General features: G+C 45.8%; 1 protein-coding gene across 2 annotated transcripts; it reads left to right on the forward strand.

Annotated features, from left to right (window-relative positions):
• Positions 1-988: 988 nt before the first annotated feature.
• On the forward strand, positions 989-17520 carry DMKN (dermokine). Of its 2 annotated transcripts, XM_074218911.1 has the most exons (20): positions 989-1528; positions 1820-2020; positions 2155-2211; positions 2545-2592; positions 2753-2824; positions 3812-3856; positions 4254-4313; positions 4583-4609; positions 5438-5599; positions 6407-6451; positions 8860-8925; positions 9146-9193; positions 9378-9425; positions 11267-11320; positions 11674-11721; positions 13188-13235; positions 13500-13559; positions 16462-16494; positions 16603-16655; positions 17221-17520. In XM_074218911.1, the coding sequence occupies exons 1-19, from the start codon at positions 1172-1174 to the stop codon at positions 16648-16650; spliced, it is 1527 nt and encodes a 508-aa protein (XP_074075012.1). In that variant the 5' UTR covers positions 989-1171; the 3' UTR covers positions 16651-16655; positions 17221-17520. The 2 variants fall into 2 exon arrangements, with proteins under 2 accessions (XP_074075012.1, XP_074075013.1); XM_074218912.1 differs by lacking the exons at positions 11267-11320; positions 11674-11721; positions 13188-13235; ... (2 more) ...; positions 16603-16655; positions 17221-17520 and adding an exon at positions 10542-10695.
• The last annotated feature ends 612 nt before the right edge of the window (positions 17521-18132 follow it).

Below are 18132 nucleotides of genomic sequence, written 5' to 3' on the forward strand. Positions count from 1 at the left end.
GAATTCTCTCATCCTTCCTCTCTGACTCCTAGTTTCCTGGGCTTCCTTCAAGTCCCAGCTAAAATCTCACCTTTTACAAGAAGCCTTTCCTGATCCCCTTTAATGCATGCGCCTTCCCTTGTTTGATTATCTCCAATTAATCTTGTAGCTATAGCTTATGTTTACATTGCCCAATGCCTTATAGGAGGCACTTTATAGATTCTTCTTGACTGGCTTAGAGTTTGTGAAGGGTTAGTATAAATGTAATAAGTGGGGAAAGCTAGTCTGGAGTCTAGTTGGGAAGGACTTCAAATGCCAAACACAGAAACTTATAGGTGATTCTAGGAGCAATTGGGAGTCATTGGAGGTGTTTGAGCTAGGCAAGGATGTGGTTAGAGTTTGCTCTTGGAACATCACCTTGGCAGTAGTGGGGAAGATGGACCAGAGTAAGAGATTCAAGATAGATATAAATTCAGAATGGCTGAGATGAAAACAAAAGGGGGGGGGGAACCACTCCCAAAAGGCAGAGACTGAGAAAGAGATCTGGAAACAAAGACAGAGACTAAACTGAGATCTTGTTCCACTCACGTGTCTTTGCTGCCTCGTGGCAAAACTTCCCATTCAACCTGAGCCAGCCCACTCAGCTGTTATTCTCCATCACTGTTCCTCTGCTGGGCTATGCCATAGGCGTTTCTCCCTCCTGTGTTGTTCCCCTACACACACCTTCGATTGAGGCCAATGGTTTCTCTCCTTGGGTGCCCTTCTCCCCACCCAGCGTTCTAAATTCCTTTGGTTAGGAAACTGGGATATTATTTGCACCCGTCCCTCCCTGCCTGCTCTCCTAGCTCCCTCCTATTTCAACATAGACACTCAATTAGAGCTTATTACCTTATCATCAGCTTGGCTGTGAATCACTTAGGGAGGAGGCATCCAGAGGCCCACCCCATTTTGTCACCTCCCTCTCTCTGTCAATGTATAAGGAGCAGTGGCTGGAGGAAGGATTTTGGGGAGTCAGGGGAACCAGAGAAAGAAGAGAGGACCATAGACCCAGAGGGAACAAAGAATCAGGGGAGGTTAAGTGTGATATAGGGACAGAGACAGAGTGGAAGAGAAGTCAGGAGAAACAAGGGAAAGGGAAAATACAAGATAAGAAGAATAAAGCCTAAAAGAAAGCAAAGGAGTGGAGGCAGAGATGAAATTGGAGAAATTCCTGTTTGGCCTTATACTGTCCCTGTCTTTCAGGGGCAGCTGGGAAGCCCCTATGGTTGTTGAAGGACCTGGACCATTGGCTGCTGGGGGAGAGATTGGTGATGGAATTGGAGAGGCTATTGGCCATGGGCTTAAAGAGGCTGTTGGACATGGACTTGAGGAGGCTGTTGGCCATGGAGTTAGGGAAGCTGCTGGCAATGAGATTGGTCATGGGATACATGATGCAGGTAGTGCCATCAGTCATGCTGGGGGCTCTGTAGGCAAAGGCATTGGTGACGCTATCAATCATGGAGCCCATCGTCCATGGTTAGGGATCCCTCATGGAGCCAGCAATGCTAATGTGAGTGGAAGGAAAGAGTGAAGGAACAGAGGGGAGGAACTGTTAAGATGCAGATGGGTTGTGGGTATCCAGAAAACTGGAGCAGGGTTGGGATTCAAATGTTCACAAGACATGTTTTCCATCTGCTTCCCTTTGGTCTCTTTTCTGCTGCCTTCTTCTTGGTAACTGTCTTTCTATCTCTTTCTCCCAGTTGCACCCTTCTTTTCATCTCCTCCCAAAGAGCCAACTTCTTCCCATTATCTCTCCTTCCTGTCCCTTCCTCATCCAACTTGATTCTCATTCTCATTGTAGGCACATGGTGGTCAGCCTGCATCTGGAGGGCACGGAACCTCTGGAATCAGCAACCCTCATAATGGTCATGGGCTCTTGGGAAGACCAAACTCTCATGGAGGTTTGTTGGGTCATGGAAATCATGGTGGTCAAGGAAATCTTATTGGGAGACACCCTCAAGGAGGTCATGGTAGCTCATCCAGCCAGGGGACCAATCCTCAGGTAAAAGAATCCAGTCCATCCTCATGCATTAACTATCACTAATTAGCAACATTCTCCCTTAAATCTTTCTACTCATTCTAACTCCCTCCCCTCTCAGTAATCAGAATGTTACTTCAATCTCCTTCTTATTGTAGGGAAGTGTTTCAGGTAATGGGAAGCTGGAAGAGAGGAGCGCCAACCAGGAATCAGGGGTAAGAGTGAAATCTAGGGAGGAGACTAGTGGGTAGAGGGAAGGTGTAGATTGGAGATGGTAGTGGGTGAGGAAAGAAAAGTCTGATTAAAAAAGAATTAGAGAAAGCAGAGAAAGTGATGAGGAGAATAAATGAGAATAAGAGGCAAGTTGGATGAGGAAGGGACAGGAAGGAGAGATAATGGGAAGAAGTTGGCTCTTTGGGAGGAGATGAAAAGGAGGAAGAAACAGAGATGACATTAAATCTGGAGGAATAGGCCAGACTGAAAGGAAATTAGATTCTGACTTGAGAGTATCTCAACTCCCTAATTCTTCAATCTACTTTTTCCCTTAGTGTACCAACCCCCCATCCTCTGGGGCAGATAGTGGACGCATCACTGGGGTAAGAGGATATGGAAAAACTGAAATGTCTTGTGGGTGTATCTATTCCTCACTCATTCTAGGTGTCCTCACAGGAGGAGAGAGGAGAGGGAGGAGAAGGGATAGAAGATAAATGAAGTCAATAATCTTGATTTCTCTGTGTGTCACTTCTTTTCCCTTAGGGAGGCAGTAGCTCATCCACAGAATTCAGTAGCAGTGTCAGCAATACTCCCTCTTACTCAAACTCTCAAAAGGTGAGCCTCATGTCACAACAGAAGGCTATGAAACCTTCCTGTGATTTAAGTCCCCTCAGCAAACACTTCTATTATATACAAAGAGCTATTTGCCTTTGGTCAGAAACTAGTGTCTTGGGATGTAGTGATGATGAAGGTTCATTGTTTGGATAAGTTGTAAAAATACTCAGACACTGGCATAAATGGGACCAAGGGCAAATGGACAGGGAGCCCAGTGATAAAAGGGCAGAGGTCACAGACAGAGTAGTTAAAGAAGGGAAGACTTCCAGGCAGGGAGGAGTTTTAAAGGAGAACTAAGGAAGGTGAACTGGCCTATGAAGCATAGAACAAGGATACAGAGAACTAGGAGAGACTCGAGAGGCTATCTTGTCCAACCACCTCATTCTACAGAGGAAACTGAGGTCCAGATGGACTTGTTCAAAGTCACACTGGTTCAAGTGGCAAAGTATAGTCCTTTATTACCTACTCCATTTTAGGCTTGAAGGCAGCACAGGTCGGTCTGTACTGCTGAGAGCTAAGGATGCAAAAAAAAAAAAAAAAAGGAAAACCAGTCCTTGTCTTCAAGAAACTTACACTCTAATGGGGGAGGCCACATGTATACAACTATGTCCAAACAAGAAACATCAGGATAAATTGAGGGTAGCCTCGGAGGGAAAGTTCTAGGATTAGGGAGGTGTAGGAAAGGATTTTTGGCAAAGGTGAGACCATACTGAGATACAAAGGAAGCCAGAAAAGCCAGGAAGCAGAGAGGAGCAGGGAGGGATTCCTTGAGAGGAAGGTGCTGGCAGCTGGAGAAAGTAGGACCATGAAGGAGGAGAGTAGATATGACTAGACCATGTCCCATGATAGGGTGATAAGATAGGGAAGAGAGAAAAATAGATTTCAACATGCTAAAGACTATATGCTCTGGTCTTGGCTGAATGATTCGAACTTACTTCTGCATTTTATTCCTTCCCTCCAATCACCCTATCCTAAATCTCTGCCCAGCAAACAAACTCAGAAGCAAGCACTGGTGGAAGCAGTAGCAGCCAGGTGAGCACGCTGAAGAGCTCTAGGGGTGTTGGTAAGAATGGAGATTGTTCCCTAAACATGCTCCACGTGGTTGGGACCTTCCTTAGCCTCCCCACCAAGATTCAAGCTAACTTAAAAGAGCAACTTGCTCTCCAAGTCCCTTCCATAGTAAGAGGCACACAACTGAGGCCCGACTTTTGCTTTCCAAATGTGTTTGTATTCCTTATGCAATCCACCAGTTAAGGAGGTAGGGGAAGGTGTGGCTGGGGTAAGAGGATATGGAAGGGGTGGCTGGGGACAGGAAGAGAGAGAAGCAATTGGAGATGAAATTAGTTACTGACCTACAAAGCTAGTATGGATTGACTGTCATACTTCTAAGTCCTTTTATATTAACCTTAAGAATTCTCGCTTCTTCCAGGGATCTACCTCATCATCTTCTGGCAATGGTGGAAGTAGTGGAGGGACAGGCAGTCAAGGGGTAAGCATGTGGGGTATGTGTGTGTTTGTGTGTGTGTGTGTGTGTGTATGTGTGTGTGTGTATGCATGTGTGCATTGGGAAGGACAGTTCGGGCTGTGAGGATAGTGGGAAGGTAAGTGCAGAGATTAAGGATTGGGGACTTGGAACTAGACTAGAGTTAAAGGAAGGGACTCAAGTTCTTATTTGAGATTTGGATCATTGAGGTTGTATCTGAGTGCCTGTGATTTTATGATCTGCTACTAAAGCTTTATTCTCTTTTTGCCTCCCAGTGTGAGAGCACCAACGGTGGAAATCAGGTGAGCTTCAGAACCTGTTAATTGTCAGTTAACATCATTTTTTTTTGAGGTAATGGTGCAAGTAACTCTCCCAAGGTCATGCAGCTAGAAAGTGTCTAAGGTAGGATTTTTAAAATTTTTATTTTTATTTTTTTCTAAGGTAGGATTTTAACTCTGGTCCTGACTCCAGGGCTTGTGCTCTATCCACAAAGTCATCACCCAGTTGCTCTGGTTACCATCATCATTTTTCACGTAACATGACTCTTAGGAATCAATAGTTTTAACCTCCATCTTATCTTTCATCTCAACCCAACCTCAACTAGAAGGTTCCCTCAGTTCCAAAGGAACTTAGATTATTTTTACTAGCATTTATAATGAAATGGGACGTGAGATAGTTATGGGTGTAGAAAAAATTTAATATTCACAAAATAATAGTCAAGGGCAAGTCTCTGTAAGCCCTAGTTTTATAAACAGATGAGTCTATGCTAAGGTACAGTATATGCCAGAACAACTTTAAATGTAATCCACAGAGATGACTGGTGAATACTATGGTAAGATCTTTGGCAATATTTTTTTTATGATCAATAATTGCTTCTCCTGTTTTGTTTATTTCTGTTTATTTATCCTGATTTCATATAAGTTTTGCTTAAAGCAAGATGCACTGGAAGTGTAGGTAGCATATGAGGTGGTTCAAAAGATGAGGAAGGGAACATTCAATCTTTAATGGGATTAACCAGAGACAGGATTGCTTTGTTTTGTTTTGATTTGGTTTGGCTTTTTTGGAGATGTTTGCCACCAGAATTTGTGAAAGTAATCCCCATCCTTGATCTCTCTCTTCCTTTCACACAGGGAAGCAGCTCCCAGAACAATGGCCAGAGTGGACAGAGCTCAAACAATGGCCAGAGTGGACAGAGCTCAAACAATGGCCAGAGTGGACAGAGCTCAAACAATGGACAGAGCTCAAACAATGGACAGAGTGGACAAGGTCCTGACACTGGAAATATCATCCGGGTAAGGAACCTGGAAAATGGAGGTCTTTCTTCTTAGAAGGAATAAGCCAGGTCATGCCAAAATGAATGGGGAATAGCTCTCAATCATCTATGCTAATGGAGGGAAGTTGAGGGGCAGATACTCTTCAAATTCTCTTTCTGGTTTTGGACTGTATTTTGGTTATTTCATGGAACATGCATGTATCTGATAGTCTGGGACTCCCAAGGTCTTGAATAAATAGTGCACTGTGAAGACCTCCCTTGGAAGAAGTTGGAAAGCCACCTAGTCTCTCCACCTTCAATTCCCATCTGTTCTCCACTCTCAGACTGAGGCAAAGCATCAACCTAAGTTGAACCTTTCCTTTTCTTTCAACCCATTCTTCCTCCTCCCCAAATTGGAGTTTACTGAACTCACACCTTCCCTGAAGGAAGATAGAGAAAATAAAGTGTTTTGGTTTCAAAGGTCTCCCCTCCCCAACTCTGGTTGAGCAGCAGGGTGTTTGCAGGAATGAATATGAACTGATAACATCAAGAAAGGACTTAAGTAAGCACAGGAGGTGATACAGTCAACCCCCAAAAGGTGAAACAAGATTTTCATGCCCTACTTAGAGATAGAGATCAGGTTTTGCTGTGGGAGGGAGGAAAGAAGGGAGAGTCCTTTCTGTCCCTACCTACACTTAACAGAGTCCGCCCCTCTACTGGGAGTGAGTCCAAGAGAGTTTAAGAGAAATTCAACTTCTTCAAGATCCTGGAGTCTTCTGACTACTCCCAATTCTCTTCCTCTCAACCCTAGCCTTCCTGGCCTCTAACTGTTCTGCTCTTCCCACAGGATACAATCAAGACGGGGAAGGAGTTTCTTGGAGGCAATGGCCAGGTGAGGATGGAATGAGGTGTGAGTTCAGGAGGAAATGGAGTTGATGGACAGGATGCCAGGTTCCTTGGTCTCTGAAAGGCTTGAATTCTCTCTCTCCTCTTTTCAGGAGGGAGGGTAGGTTCTGAGATGGACAGTTTTGGGAGTCTTACTTTATTTCTCCATTACTGGTTAGAGTTGTGTCTAATGGAGAAAAGTCAGACAAGACTAGCTGGGACACCACTAAATGTGGTTCTAATAGCTCAATCAAGCCTTCATCACATAAAGTCACCCATAGGATCCACATCCTCTACTAGGTGCTGGGAGAAAAATCAGACCCAGCTCTGCTCCTAGAAAACTACCTGGGCAAAAAGTAAACACACACACACACACACACACACACACACACACAAAACCAAGAAATGCATTTAGAATATTCAAAGGGCAATATAGTAACAAGGACAAACATATTGGGACTGCTAAGGAGCCAGTGAAGTTAATCATGGAGAGTTTCTTGGAGGAGGCAAGACTGACGCTGTTTCAAAGGCTGGATGAGAGAGACTTGATTGGAAGGGTGGAATATGAAGAGATGAATATTCTGGGTGGATTGGTGTGGAAGGGGTAGTAGTATTCTTGAAGGAATGAGAAAAAAAATCAGACCAGAACAAAGGAGGGAAAAGAGAGAAATTAGGTAGAGATGACTTAGAGAAGAGATATGTCCAGTTCCATCAGTCCTGATAATTCAATAACCTGATAATTTGATGACTTGGCTGTTAGATAAGAGATTTCAAAATGGGGAGGGGACCAATTGCCAGGATCAGGGAAGAAACAGACTCAAGCTAGGAAGCTACCAGCTGACCACAAAAGACAAGTTGATTAGGGGTTAAATCACTTGAAATTTTAAAAAATATTTGAAAATCTCCAGGTTCAAATGCAAATGCAATGTTGAAAGAGAATAGGCAGAGAGTTGGGAGCTCTGAACAATATGAGTATTGATCTGATATCTTGTTCACCACCGTGGTGAAAGTGTGGCAGTTAAGGCTGCAGAAAATCCTAGGCGAGGGGGAACAGGTAACTGAATATTCTAGTCTAATATTAGAAAATTTCCATTTTTTTGTTTTTTATTATGACAATATTCATGTTAATCCACTAATAGAGAAGGATCTTTCATACAGGATCCTCTCCACTGGCCACCATCTCAAATTTTCCTTGGCACTTTGTATGGCTTCATTTTTTTGTATTTATTTTCTATTTTGTAGGGAAGTTATTTGTTTACATGTCTTATTTCCACTGTCATACTTTTAGTTCAATTCAGTATATCAAGAATTTAGTAAGACCCTGACAATATTGGGAATAAGGAGGGGAAAAAAAATCCTAAAGTCCCTGTCCTCAGGAAGCTTTCATTTTACCTGGGTAGCCCTTAAATCATAGGACCTTAGATCTAGGGTTGGAAGGAACTTCAGCAACCATCTATTCCAACCCTTTGATTTTGCACTTGAGAAAACTGAGACCCAGTTAGTCTATGTGAAATTCCAAGGGGAGGGAGCAACAAGGGCAGGATTTGAATTCAACCCCTCTGATTCCACAACCAATATTCTTTTTATATATAAGTAAATTCAGAGTAATCAGAGGGGATAGAGATTACTCTCCCAGGGTGTGGCAAGATGCCTCAGAAACAGGGTTGTTTGAGGTGAGCCTAGCTGCCCTCCAGAAGGGTTACACTGGAAGCTCTTTCAAGGCCAACTGCTTTTTGATTTCCAATGGAGTGGAAAGAGCCCTGGACTCAGTGTATATAGGACCTGAGTTTGAATTTTCTTTCCCTCACTTAAAAGCTCTGTAACCTTGTTCTTACCACCTCTCTGAGGCCCCATTCCTTACTTAGAAAAGAGGAAAGATAATATGCATTTCATGGGGTTTTTGTGAGGTAGTTACCTCACAAAATGAGACACAACCTTATTTTCTCTCTTTCTCCTTCTTTCTCCTTATCTCTCTCTCTCTCTCTCTCTCTCTCTCTCTCTCTCTCTCTCTCTCTCTCTCTCTTTCTCTCTCTCTTTCCTACAATGTTGCACCCTTAGTGGTTATTTCATCAATGTTCCTTTTGGCCAAGGGTGACTAAACTTGGGGCATTAGATCACGGGGCAGGAGAGCATGCATGTGCTTGGGAAGTGGCTGGGGGGGGGATAGAGAAAAGAAGACTTGGAGTAGTTTCTTCCCAGTCACTCCAGAGAGGTGAGTCTACCAGGAGGCAGATTATAGGAGTGGACACTGGGAGAGTGAGAAAGGTTTCCTGTGATGATGTTAAGGTCAGCCTGAGAGAAGAGTGATCAGGACAAAGCACAGCTGAGGCTTGAGATGAGGGGGGAAGCATGGTTTGAAAGAATGTTCAGATACACAGAACTTGGGCATTCTCTTTTCTTTGATTCCTAATATAGGGATCTGGGCCTAACGGAGCTGGAGGAAGATTAGGAGAGACTGAAGTGAACGGTGGCAGTGTTTATGTAAGTACTGTCCTGACCAGCACATTACATTTATATATGTATGTATGTGGGGCAGGAGGAATGGCACCAGCTTTGGAGTCATAGGATTTGTGAGTCTACTGTCACCTTATCATGTGGTCTTGATTATACTCCTCTTGTGGGACTTGAGTGTCCTACCTGTAAATCTCCTCATTGTCATGGGATGACTTCTTGTCCTTTTTTTCTCATTCCTATTTTTTAGAACGCTCCCAGCACTCAAGGTTTCTTCAACTTTGATACTTTCTGGAAGGTAAGTCTGGTCAACAATCTCCTTCTTCCCTTCCCTGCTAATTGAGTTGTTCCCCAATTTTCCTCAATGCTGGTGTTTTGGATGTATGGGAACTGGAACCTGGAATATTGGGTTGTATGGGAAATGTGCTCTCATTTTTAGACTCTGAAAGATTAATACTGTTCCTTTCCCCTTTTCTCTGTAGAACTTTAAATCCAAGTTGGGTTTTATTAACTGGGATGCCATAAACAAGGTAAGGACTGGATTAGAACTTTGAGGGAAGAGAAGTAGGGGGAAAGAAGTACAATAAAGATCTTGGAGAATGTTGACTTGGAAATAATCTAGTCCAACCTCTTTATGTTACTCAAGAAAAGAAGGGCTAGGGGTGGGAGGGTCTAGAGAGGTTCAAATCCCATTCTCTATTACTATTTATGCACTTACCACACTGGGCCTCAGTTTTCTCATGGAAAATACAGGAAATGGTGTATGAAGTCGCTATGATGCTATGAATGAGGTGGAGCTTATTCAGAAACTTGGACATCTGATCCCACGCCCTGCTTGTGTCTTAGAAATAATCTGTATTGGGCATGTTGAGTTGACTGATAGATTTGGAGAATGGACAGGATTGGGAGAACTTCCCAAAGACTGAAGGAAAATTGACCCGAGTAGGAGTTAGAGAATTGAGGAGTTTGGTCCTGACCTCACAGGATATCTGGTCTGAGGGAGAAGACACAGGACCCACATTCAGGGAGCTTCTGGTCTATTATGGGGACATGGTCCCTCAGAGACTAGAGAAATTCAGAGAGTTTGTGATCTGATCAGGAAGACAGAACATACATTCTCTCTCTCTCTCTCTCTCTCTCTCTCTCTCTCTCTCTCTCTCTCTCTCTCTCTCTCTCTCTCTCTCTCTCTCTCTCTCTCCCTCTCTGTCTCTCTCACACATGTACATACATAAACAGAGCATATACCCATGAAAAAGATGTATAGATTATTGATAGAATATCACATGAAATGCAAACAATAATGATAAGAAATCTCTAGGGAGGGGAGGGAACAGAATGAGGTCAGGCTTGCTCCAGGGCAGGCTCTGGGGAAGGGAAAGGAGAATGTTTCTGAAGATGAAGCCATTTGAGGGAAGACTGCATAGTGGGAATGAGTAGTTGAGAGAGGGGGAGATTAGAAGCAGATAAAGGCCCTTTCAGGCCAATGCTGGAAGTTTTGCCTGAGACATGGTGGGACACTGAGAAACACTGGGGAGGTTCTGGACCAGGGTTCTAGCCATGATCCTACTCAGCTTTATAGTCCAACCTTCTTAGAATTCCCACCTGCAGCCCAGAGCTCTCTCTCTCAGAGCTTATTTTTTTGCCAGGACCAGAGGAGCTTTCGCATCCAGTGATCTCCAGAGGAGGAGTTTCCAGATGGATGGGACTCTCAGGCCCCACTCCCAAATCCCCTAAAATGAGAACATCCCTTTCTCCTTTAAATAAATCACCGCTCCCCTCTACTCCTGGTCTCTGCTCTTTCTTGCGGCCTTTTCATGTTTAAGGGGAAGAGGGTTGGAGTGAGGTGCCAAGGTTTGGGAGGGGAGCTTGGGCACAATGGTAGAGGGAGGTCCTGTGTGGAGAGGTCTCACCACTGAGCTCTCCCCCCAGGTCTTATTCCTTTTGCCATGGAGAGGAGTTGGGGGAAATCCAAAACAAAGAATGAGGGTAATGAGTCTGGGATAAGAGAGCTGTCTGCCCCAGGCTTTCACATCTTCCTTTCCACTTCATTGCCCAGAACTGAGGCTTCTTATACTCTCCCTTAGAGGCTCCAAGCTGTCTGTGTGTCCAACTCCTCCCAAGTCTTTAGTCACTATGAAAGACTGCTAATGGCCATTGGGTTGGGGAAGTGAGTAGTGAGAGAGAGAGAGAGAGAGAGAGAGAGAGAGAGAGAGAGAGAGAGAGAGAGAGAGAGAGTGAGTGTGTGTGTGTGTGTGTGTGTGAGTGTTGGGGGGGGGTCAGAAATCCAAGCAGGAAAGCCACATCCACTTGGGGGGAGAGGAGAAGGGAGAGTGAGGCTCCCTCTTAATTTGCTTCCACTTTTCCTCCACAGAACCACTTACGCCCCAGCACCAGGGCTCTCCTTTACTTAAGACGCCTCTGGGAGGTAGGAGAAACCCCAAGGTCCTCTCAGACCCTGACATCAATCCCCTCCCCTCTCCAGATGTGGCCATCCTCTGTTTAATTCCCCATCTCTCACGATCCCCTCCATCTCATTGCCTTTCTCACACTCAGATCGACTGTCTTTCTAATTCCCACATGATTCTGCCATTTGACTAGAACTTTCACCCCCAACCCCCATGTCCTTATCTCTCACCTTCACTTTGCACCTACCCTTCAACCTGATGCCCCAAGCTAATCTTCAAGGTTATAACTCTACCCCTACCACCCAAGTCCTTTCTCAGGGATCAGATTCACTGCTCTTCTGTGGACCATCTATTTTTCTCCCTCTCCCCGTAGAATTTCAAACACAGAACACCTTACATCAACTGGAAACTGATCACTCAGGTAAGTGGGCCAGGGTCCCTGGCTTTGGGGATGGGCTGGGAATCCTGATGGCCCTTGCCAGGAACTTGCTGACTCAGCCCCCTGGCCTACTTACCTCCTTCGCCGGTTTAGGTAACCATGGGTGGAGGTAGGGGTTAGGGTACAGAGGGAAAGCTGTGACTCATAGGGGGAGGGAGGTCCTCCCCAGCCTTCCCAGGTATAAAAACGGAGGGCCCAGAGGTTGGGACTATAATTCTCAAGCTGCAGGAACATGAAACCATCTCCCGTCCCAGCTCTGCTGCTGCTGCTGCTGCTGAGCTTGTCTTGGCTTGGGGGGAGCCATGGCAGGGTGGGTAATGGAAAGAGGGAAGGGGAGAGCAAGGAGAGGGCAGGAGAGAAAGGTCTAAGACCTCATGCCTGTCCCTTCACTATAGGATGTTTTGAAGTCCTGGGTGGGACAGATGAATGGGAAAAAAGAGTTTTTGAGGGAGGGAGACTGAGAAAGATTATTATTAGAGGGCAGGGTGTGAAGAAGGGTCAGGTTTATGTCTTGATCTACTTATTTGGGTGGGTCTTGGCAGAACATTTGGCCTTTGGGAGATCAGGGGTTGAAGCAGGACAATTAGGCCATGGAAGTGGAGCAATGATGAAGAGATACCAAGGTCTTGGAAAGAAGGTTTGGTTTTTGTGTTAGGGGTCTTAGGGAGGCCTAGGGGGAGTTGAGGGCAGTTGTGGGTGAATATCTGGTTTATGAAGGAACATTGGCAAATGAGTCTAGAATCAATCCACTTTATCTAGAGGGGTAGAGGTGAGGATTAGGATGGGGTGTGTGCAACTGTCCTGTTTTTGTTCTGGGCGGAGGTAAAGCTGAGCTATTATAGGATCCAAGTTAAGGGTTGGAGGAGCCTCTGTTTCCCTTATTTTTTTCTTTTTCCTTAAAAACAAAACAAAACAAAAACCCCCAAACAAACCTAGGACTCATTTATGGGTCACAATGAAAACTTCAGGTCAGAAACATTTTTTTTCAGACTCATACACAAGAGTCTGGATGGAAAGAAGGAAAAAGCAGGTTGGGGTTTAGAGAATGACATTTCTGGATGGATGGATTACTCCATGGGAGAAAAGGCTGGGGGCTAGATTCTGGGAGGGGAGCAGAGGCTGGGAAGTGAGAGAGGGTGGAGGCCCAAGCAGCTGGTGTGGGGGTGAGTTTTCTCCACCTGTTGTTTAAATGTCTTCAGACCCAGGAGAATCCAGGTGCTGGGTTTGGGGTGAGAAGGGTGGGGTTGCAGAGACCAATTCTCTACCCCCACTGCCCCCACCCCGAGAGTGTTGAAATCAACTGAGATCTCTGTGGGGCAATGGCAGCCCTCTCCCTGCCAGGCTTTCTGCCTTCTGTGTGGGCAGCCAGTTCCCAGAGATCCTGGGAGGGTAGTGAGGAGGCAATGGCCTGGCAGAGGCACTAATGGGCACTTCCTCTACCTTTCCAGGGTATAGATGAACTCCCACTTCAGAAGAGAGCTGGAGGTGTGAACCCAGTAAGTCTGTTTGATTTGGAGTCAGAGATGCAGAACCAATAGCACTTGTTCTCAAGCACCTTTCTGTCTGAAAGGGCCATTTCCTAGAGCCTTCCTGGTGGAAAGGAGCTGCTTCTACTCAAGGCCATGAGGAAGCAAGAAAAGGGAGAAGGGATCCCAGGGGATGGGGCAGTGGGTAGGCTCAGAGGGGAGGGGCAGCAAGGAAAGTCAGAGAAGCAGATGAGCTGGGATGGAAAGCTTTCTCCCCTTCTCCCCTTCTTCCAGAACTACAACCAACAGGCACAGCCCACTCCTTTCCCACAGTACCCACAGCACCTGACTAAGGTAAGGCCTGCTTGTGTGTGTGTGTGTGTGTGTATGTGTGTGTGTATGTGTCTGTGTGTCTTTGTGTGTGTGTGTCTGTCTGTCTGGGGTTGAGTTCGGCGGCCTTGGAGACCTTCCCCATCCGTATTGGGATTACCCATACGTGGCCAGGTGGTGCCAGGCCAGGAGTCAGGGAGAGCCTCAGACACTGGGTATGAGCTTAGTAACCTCTCTCTCAGTTTCATGACTTCTTCCTCTCAAGGTTGATGTGAGGTTCAATTGCTGTCTTTGGAAAGTGCTTGGAGCCATCACCTTGTATAAAGAAGACACCTAATAGATGCTCTTCCCTTTTCCTCAATCCCAGCCCAGTCTAGCCCCATGGTTCACACCTGTGGTTTTTCTACCAGATAATAGAGAATGATAGATGCTCAATGATCTCCCGAATGGGGCATTTCCTCCCCAACCACACTGCTATCCACACCTGCCCTTCCTGAGTGACTTTCATTCACATGCTCCCATCATGTTACAACTTTCTTTGACTTTGAATGAACTGGATTCTTGCAGAGTAAAGACTAAGAGAGCAATTCAGCAATTCCACCCTCATAAGCAGATATCCTTACATGAGCACCCCCCCACACACATACCATCCACCCACTGCATACTCACTCCGCACACTCACCACACATACACGTGCCACACCTACCATCCACCCACCACATACCTACTCCATACACTCACCACACACACACATACACCCCCACCCCACACCATAAATATCCACCTACCCCACAACTACACATACATCATACCTCCACACATACCACACATACCTACTCTACATACACCACACACACCTACTACATACACATACTACACACATCATACATACCACCACACCATACCCACCTACCACACATACACTATACATACATCATACCTCTACACATACACATACACACTCACCTACCACATACACTATACATACATCATACCTCTGCACATACACATACACACTCACCTACCACATACACTATACATACATCATACCTCTACACATACACATACACACTCACCTACCACATACACTATACATACATATCACACCTCCATACACACTCCACGCCCATTACACACCCCCTCATACACACATACATTATACTCAGCCACCACTCACTAGTCCCTACCACTAAGGGGGAAGAGAGCAGCTTGAACTGCTTGATCAAGTCAGAACAGGAAAATTAAGCAAATTATTATTATTTTTTTCCACAACCAATAGGTTCTTTTTTTCCCAACCTAGACCAGTGGTTCCAAATGTGTGAGGTGCTCCTGGTGAGGGACTTTCTCTCCCAATGCACATTGGCACTCCTGAGGGTGCCCCTGGGCTCAGGGCTCAGATCTAATAGCTCCCCACCCCCACTCCCACCCCAGACAGGGCGGCTCTCCCTCCTCATCTGGGGCCTTCCTGTTGTCTCAGAGTTCTCCAAGACTCAGCTCAAATCTCACTTTGTCAGGTCCCTCCCTTGATTACCTCTATGGATTCCGCACAAGTTTCTGGCTATTTCCATGTCCTGTTTCCCACTGGAATATAGGGGCAAAGAATATGTTTTTGCATCCCCAGGGCTGGCACCTAAGCTTAATAAAAGCTCAGAGACCCTCATTAAGTGACTTGTCCAGGGCCACACAGTCAGCATGTGTCTAGCCAGGCTGCCCTATGTACTACTAAAGGACTAAAACCAGTCCTAGAGATCAAAGATAAGTCAGAAAGGCTTTGGGCTCTGCCTCAGCTCCATACTTTGATAACTGAGTTGACTTTGTCCAGGGAAAGGAGAAGAGGGTCCTGGAAAGCGTCTGAGGGTGTGTGATAATGAAGCTTTGATTAAGTAATTGGAGAGAGATCAGGGCTGCACCTGTGATGTCTCTGGCACTGGACACTCCCAGAGGGGCAGGCTCCTTCCACCATAGCAGCCCCCCCGCAATGGATAGTTATAGAGAACTGCCCTGTGCCATCCATGTGCTGGTGCCAGAGCTGCAGGAATGTGACCCTGGGCTCTTTCCTAGACCACCCTGCACTATTTGTGCCTGACCTACGGTAGAGCATTCTGACCTTGTAATGGTCTGATCAGCCACACTGTCATTTGTCTCAAACATAGTGATGTCATTTTGGTTTTCTTCAATAATAGAGGACAAGAACCAACCAATCAGCCAATCATCCAACCACCCTGCAGCCAAAAGAAAAACACAAATGTTTCCAAATGGTTTATGGAAGCTTGCTTTGCTCTGAAGTCCTGGCATGGGTCTTTAAATAACAAAGGATGCCATTTTAGAAAGTTAATCAATAGGACAAATAATAAGGAGCAGGTGAAGACAACCAGAGAATAATGAGGAACAGGTGAAGATAACCAGGGAGGCTTTTCTGGAGGGTTCCAGAAGCAGGTGAGGGCCTCTGGTTCTGGGCAAGAAGGGAGGCAGGGAGAAGGGCATTTTGACCATTCTAAGTTCTCTGAAAGATAGGAAATAAGTCTGAAAAGCCAAAGTGGAGATGCCCTTAACTTTCAACTATGGAAATAGGGATACTAATTGCACTATGAATTATGCTGTGATAAATGATCAGGTGCTTGATAATCTCTGGGACTCTAACCTTTCTTCTCCCCTCCGGAAGTCAGAAATTAAGAGAGGACAGCCCTGGGCTGCTGATCTTCTGGCCAGAGAAGGGTAACGGAGATTGTTGAGATCATCCTGGATAGAAGAGATGGTTGGGAGTGTTAAGGACAGGGGGATCCCTCCTCACTCTGACCCCACAGTTTCCTCAGCCATAAAATCAAGGGGTCAGACTCTGAGGGGTCTGGGGACTATGACTCTACAATTAAAACAGTGAAAGTGGGGTGCCTTTTCTCAAACCCTCAATTTGATCTTATCTCTGCAGGGACAGCAGAGTGGACAAGTGTCAGTTTCCTCGGTGAGTAATGGGAAGAAGCAGGGTCTCTAGGACTGGAGGGATGGCGAAAGGAGGGCTGGGGCGCAGGTCCAGAGCTGACCTTTTAAGTCCTCTTTCCCTTCTGTTTAGGCTTCTCGGGCCCAGCCGGACTTGTTCCAATGGGTGAGGTTTTGGTGAGCCAGGTGAGCTTCAGAATGGACTGAAATGCAACGAAATGACTCTACAAATCCATGGATCATTCCCTCGGAGAAAGGAGGGAGTCTGGGAGGGAGGGATATCCTCAGGAATTCATTGCCCATTTGGATGGGGGAAGCTTTGGGGAACCAAGAATAGGTTCAGAGGGAGGCAGACACGGGTTGCATCAGATCTTACTGCTTGGAAGGAAGCTGCAGGGTCACCTGACTGAAGTGAGTCTCATGGGGGAGGAGGGAATCAATGAGAATATGTGGATCTGAGTCTACAAAGACACCCCTCAACAAACCCTGGAGCCAGGGTGGGTGGTCTTGGGGCTTCCAGGAGAGGAACTGGTCAGTGGGTTTGGAAGAAGGCAGGAGATGTGGGCTGGTAAAGAGGAGAAGGGGCCAAAAAAGATGAGTCTTAGTGGCAAAGAACTCAGTGTTGATGAGCTGAGCTATAATTAGCTAAACTTAGATGAGTTTAATTAGCCCACATTCAGGAAAGGGGAGGGGAGGCTGGAAAGAGAATGCCTAAAAAGCTTTAATTTTTGAGTTCTCTTCTCTTTTCTAGAGTCCATGACTTCCAGGCAAGACCCCTAGCACATCACTGACTCTGAAGAGCTCAGCCCTCTGTGCCCTGCGCCCCCAAGCCCCTTTCCCTGGCATCAGTCTCCTTGTGGAGACCCCACTTTTTAGTCCTCATTTGTGACCAATACCCTGCTTCCTCATGTGACAGTAACCAGGTACCCCAACCTGAAGAGATGAGCAGTAGTCTCTCTTTAATCTCTTGGTTACCATGACAACTGTACAGGAGGAACTTGATGCTTTCTTTCAGCCCTTCTCAGTGGAAATAAATAAAAAATGTTGTTACCTGCAAATCTTTCTGCTGGTCTTATTCCTCATGTTAAATGAAGGCAAGGAATAGGGAGAACGGGGGGGTGAATGAGGAGATTTGGGGCACAGCCCATTCCTGTTCCCTAGCATTTATTTGGTTTTTAAAGGCTAGGCTCCCCCTCTCCCCGGGCTGCGGTCTGATCCTGCTCCTGCTCATCAGGTAAAATTAGGAGGATATGTCAAGCCACCCCCTAACACTTGGGGAGAAGGGAGCTCTTCAGAGGCAATCTGAGAAGCTGGGGCCAAAATCATGGCAAAAATGAACCCTGAGATGGGGTGACCAGACAGAGAGAGACAGGGACAGAGGGAGAGTCAAGAGATAGAAGAGAGTGAGACAGAAAGAGATAGCAGAGATAGAGAGAGGAAGAAATAGAGACAGAGACAGGGAGGGGCAAAGTCAGAGATAAAGAGAAAAAAAGAGAAATAGACAGTGAGGGAGACAGAAATAAACAGAGACAGACTTACAGAGAGGATTCTTCCACAGAGACACAACCATCCCAAAGATAAATGGATTTTCCTCCACAAAGAGTATGAGGTATCATCTTCCCATAGAGCAGATTTCAGTGAGCAATTATCATGAAGAGAGATG

This window comes from Macrotis lagotis, chromosome 1, assembly GCF_037893015.1.
Source record: "Macrotis lagotis isolate mMagLag1 chromosome 1, bilby.v1.9.chrom.fasta, whole genome shotgun sequence".
Taxonomy (NCBI): domain Eukaryota; kingdom Metazoa; phylum Chordata; class Mammalia; order Peramelemorphia; family Peramelidae; genus Macrotis; species Macrotis lagotis.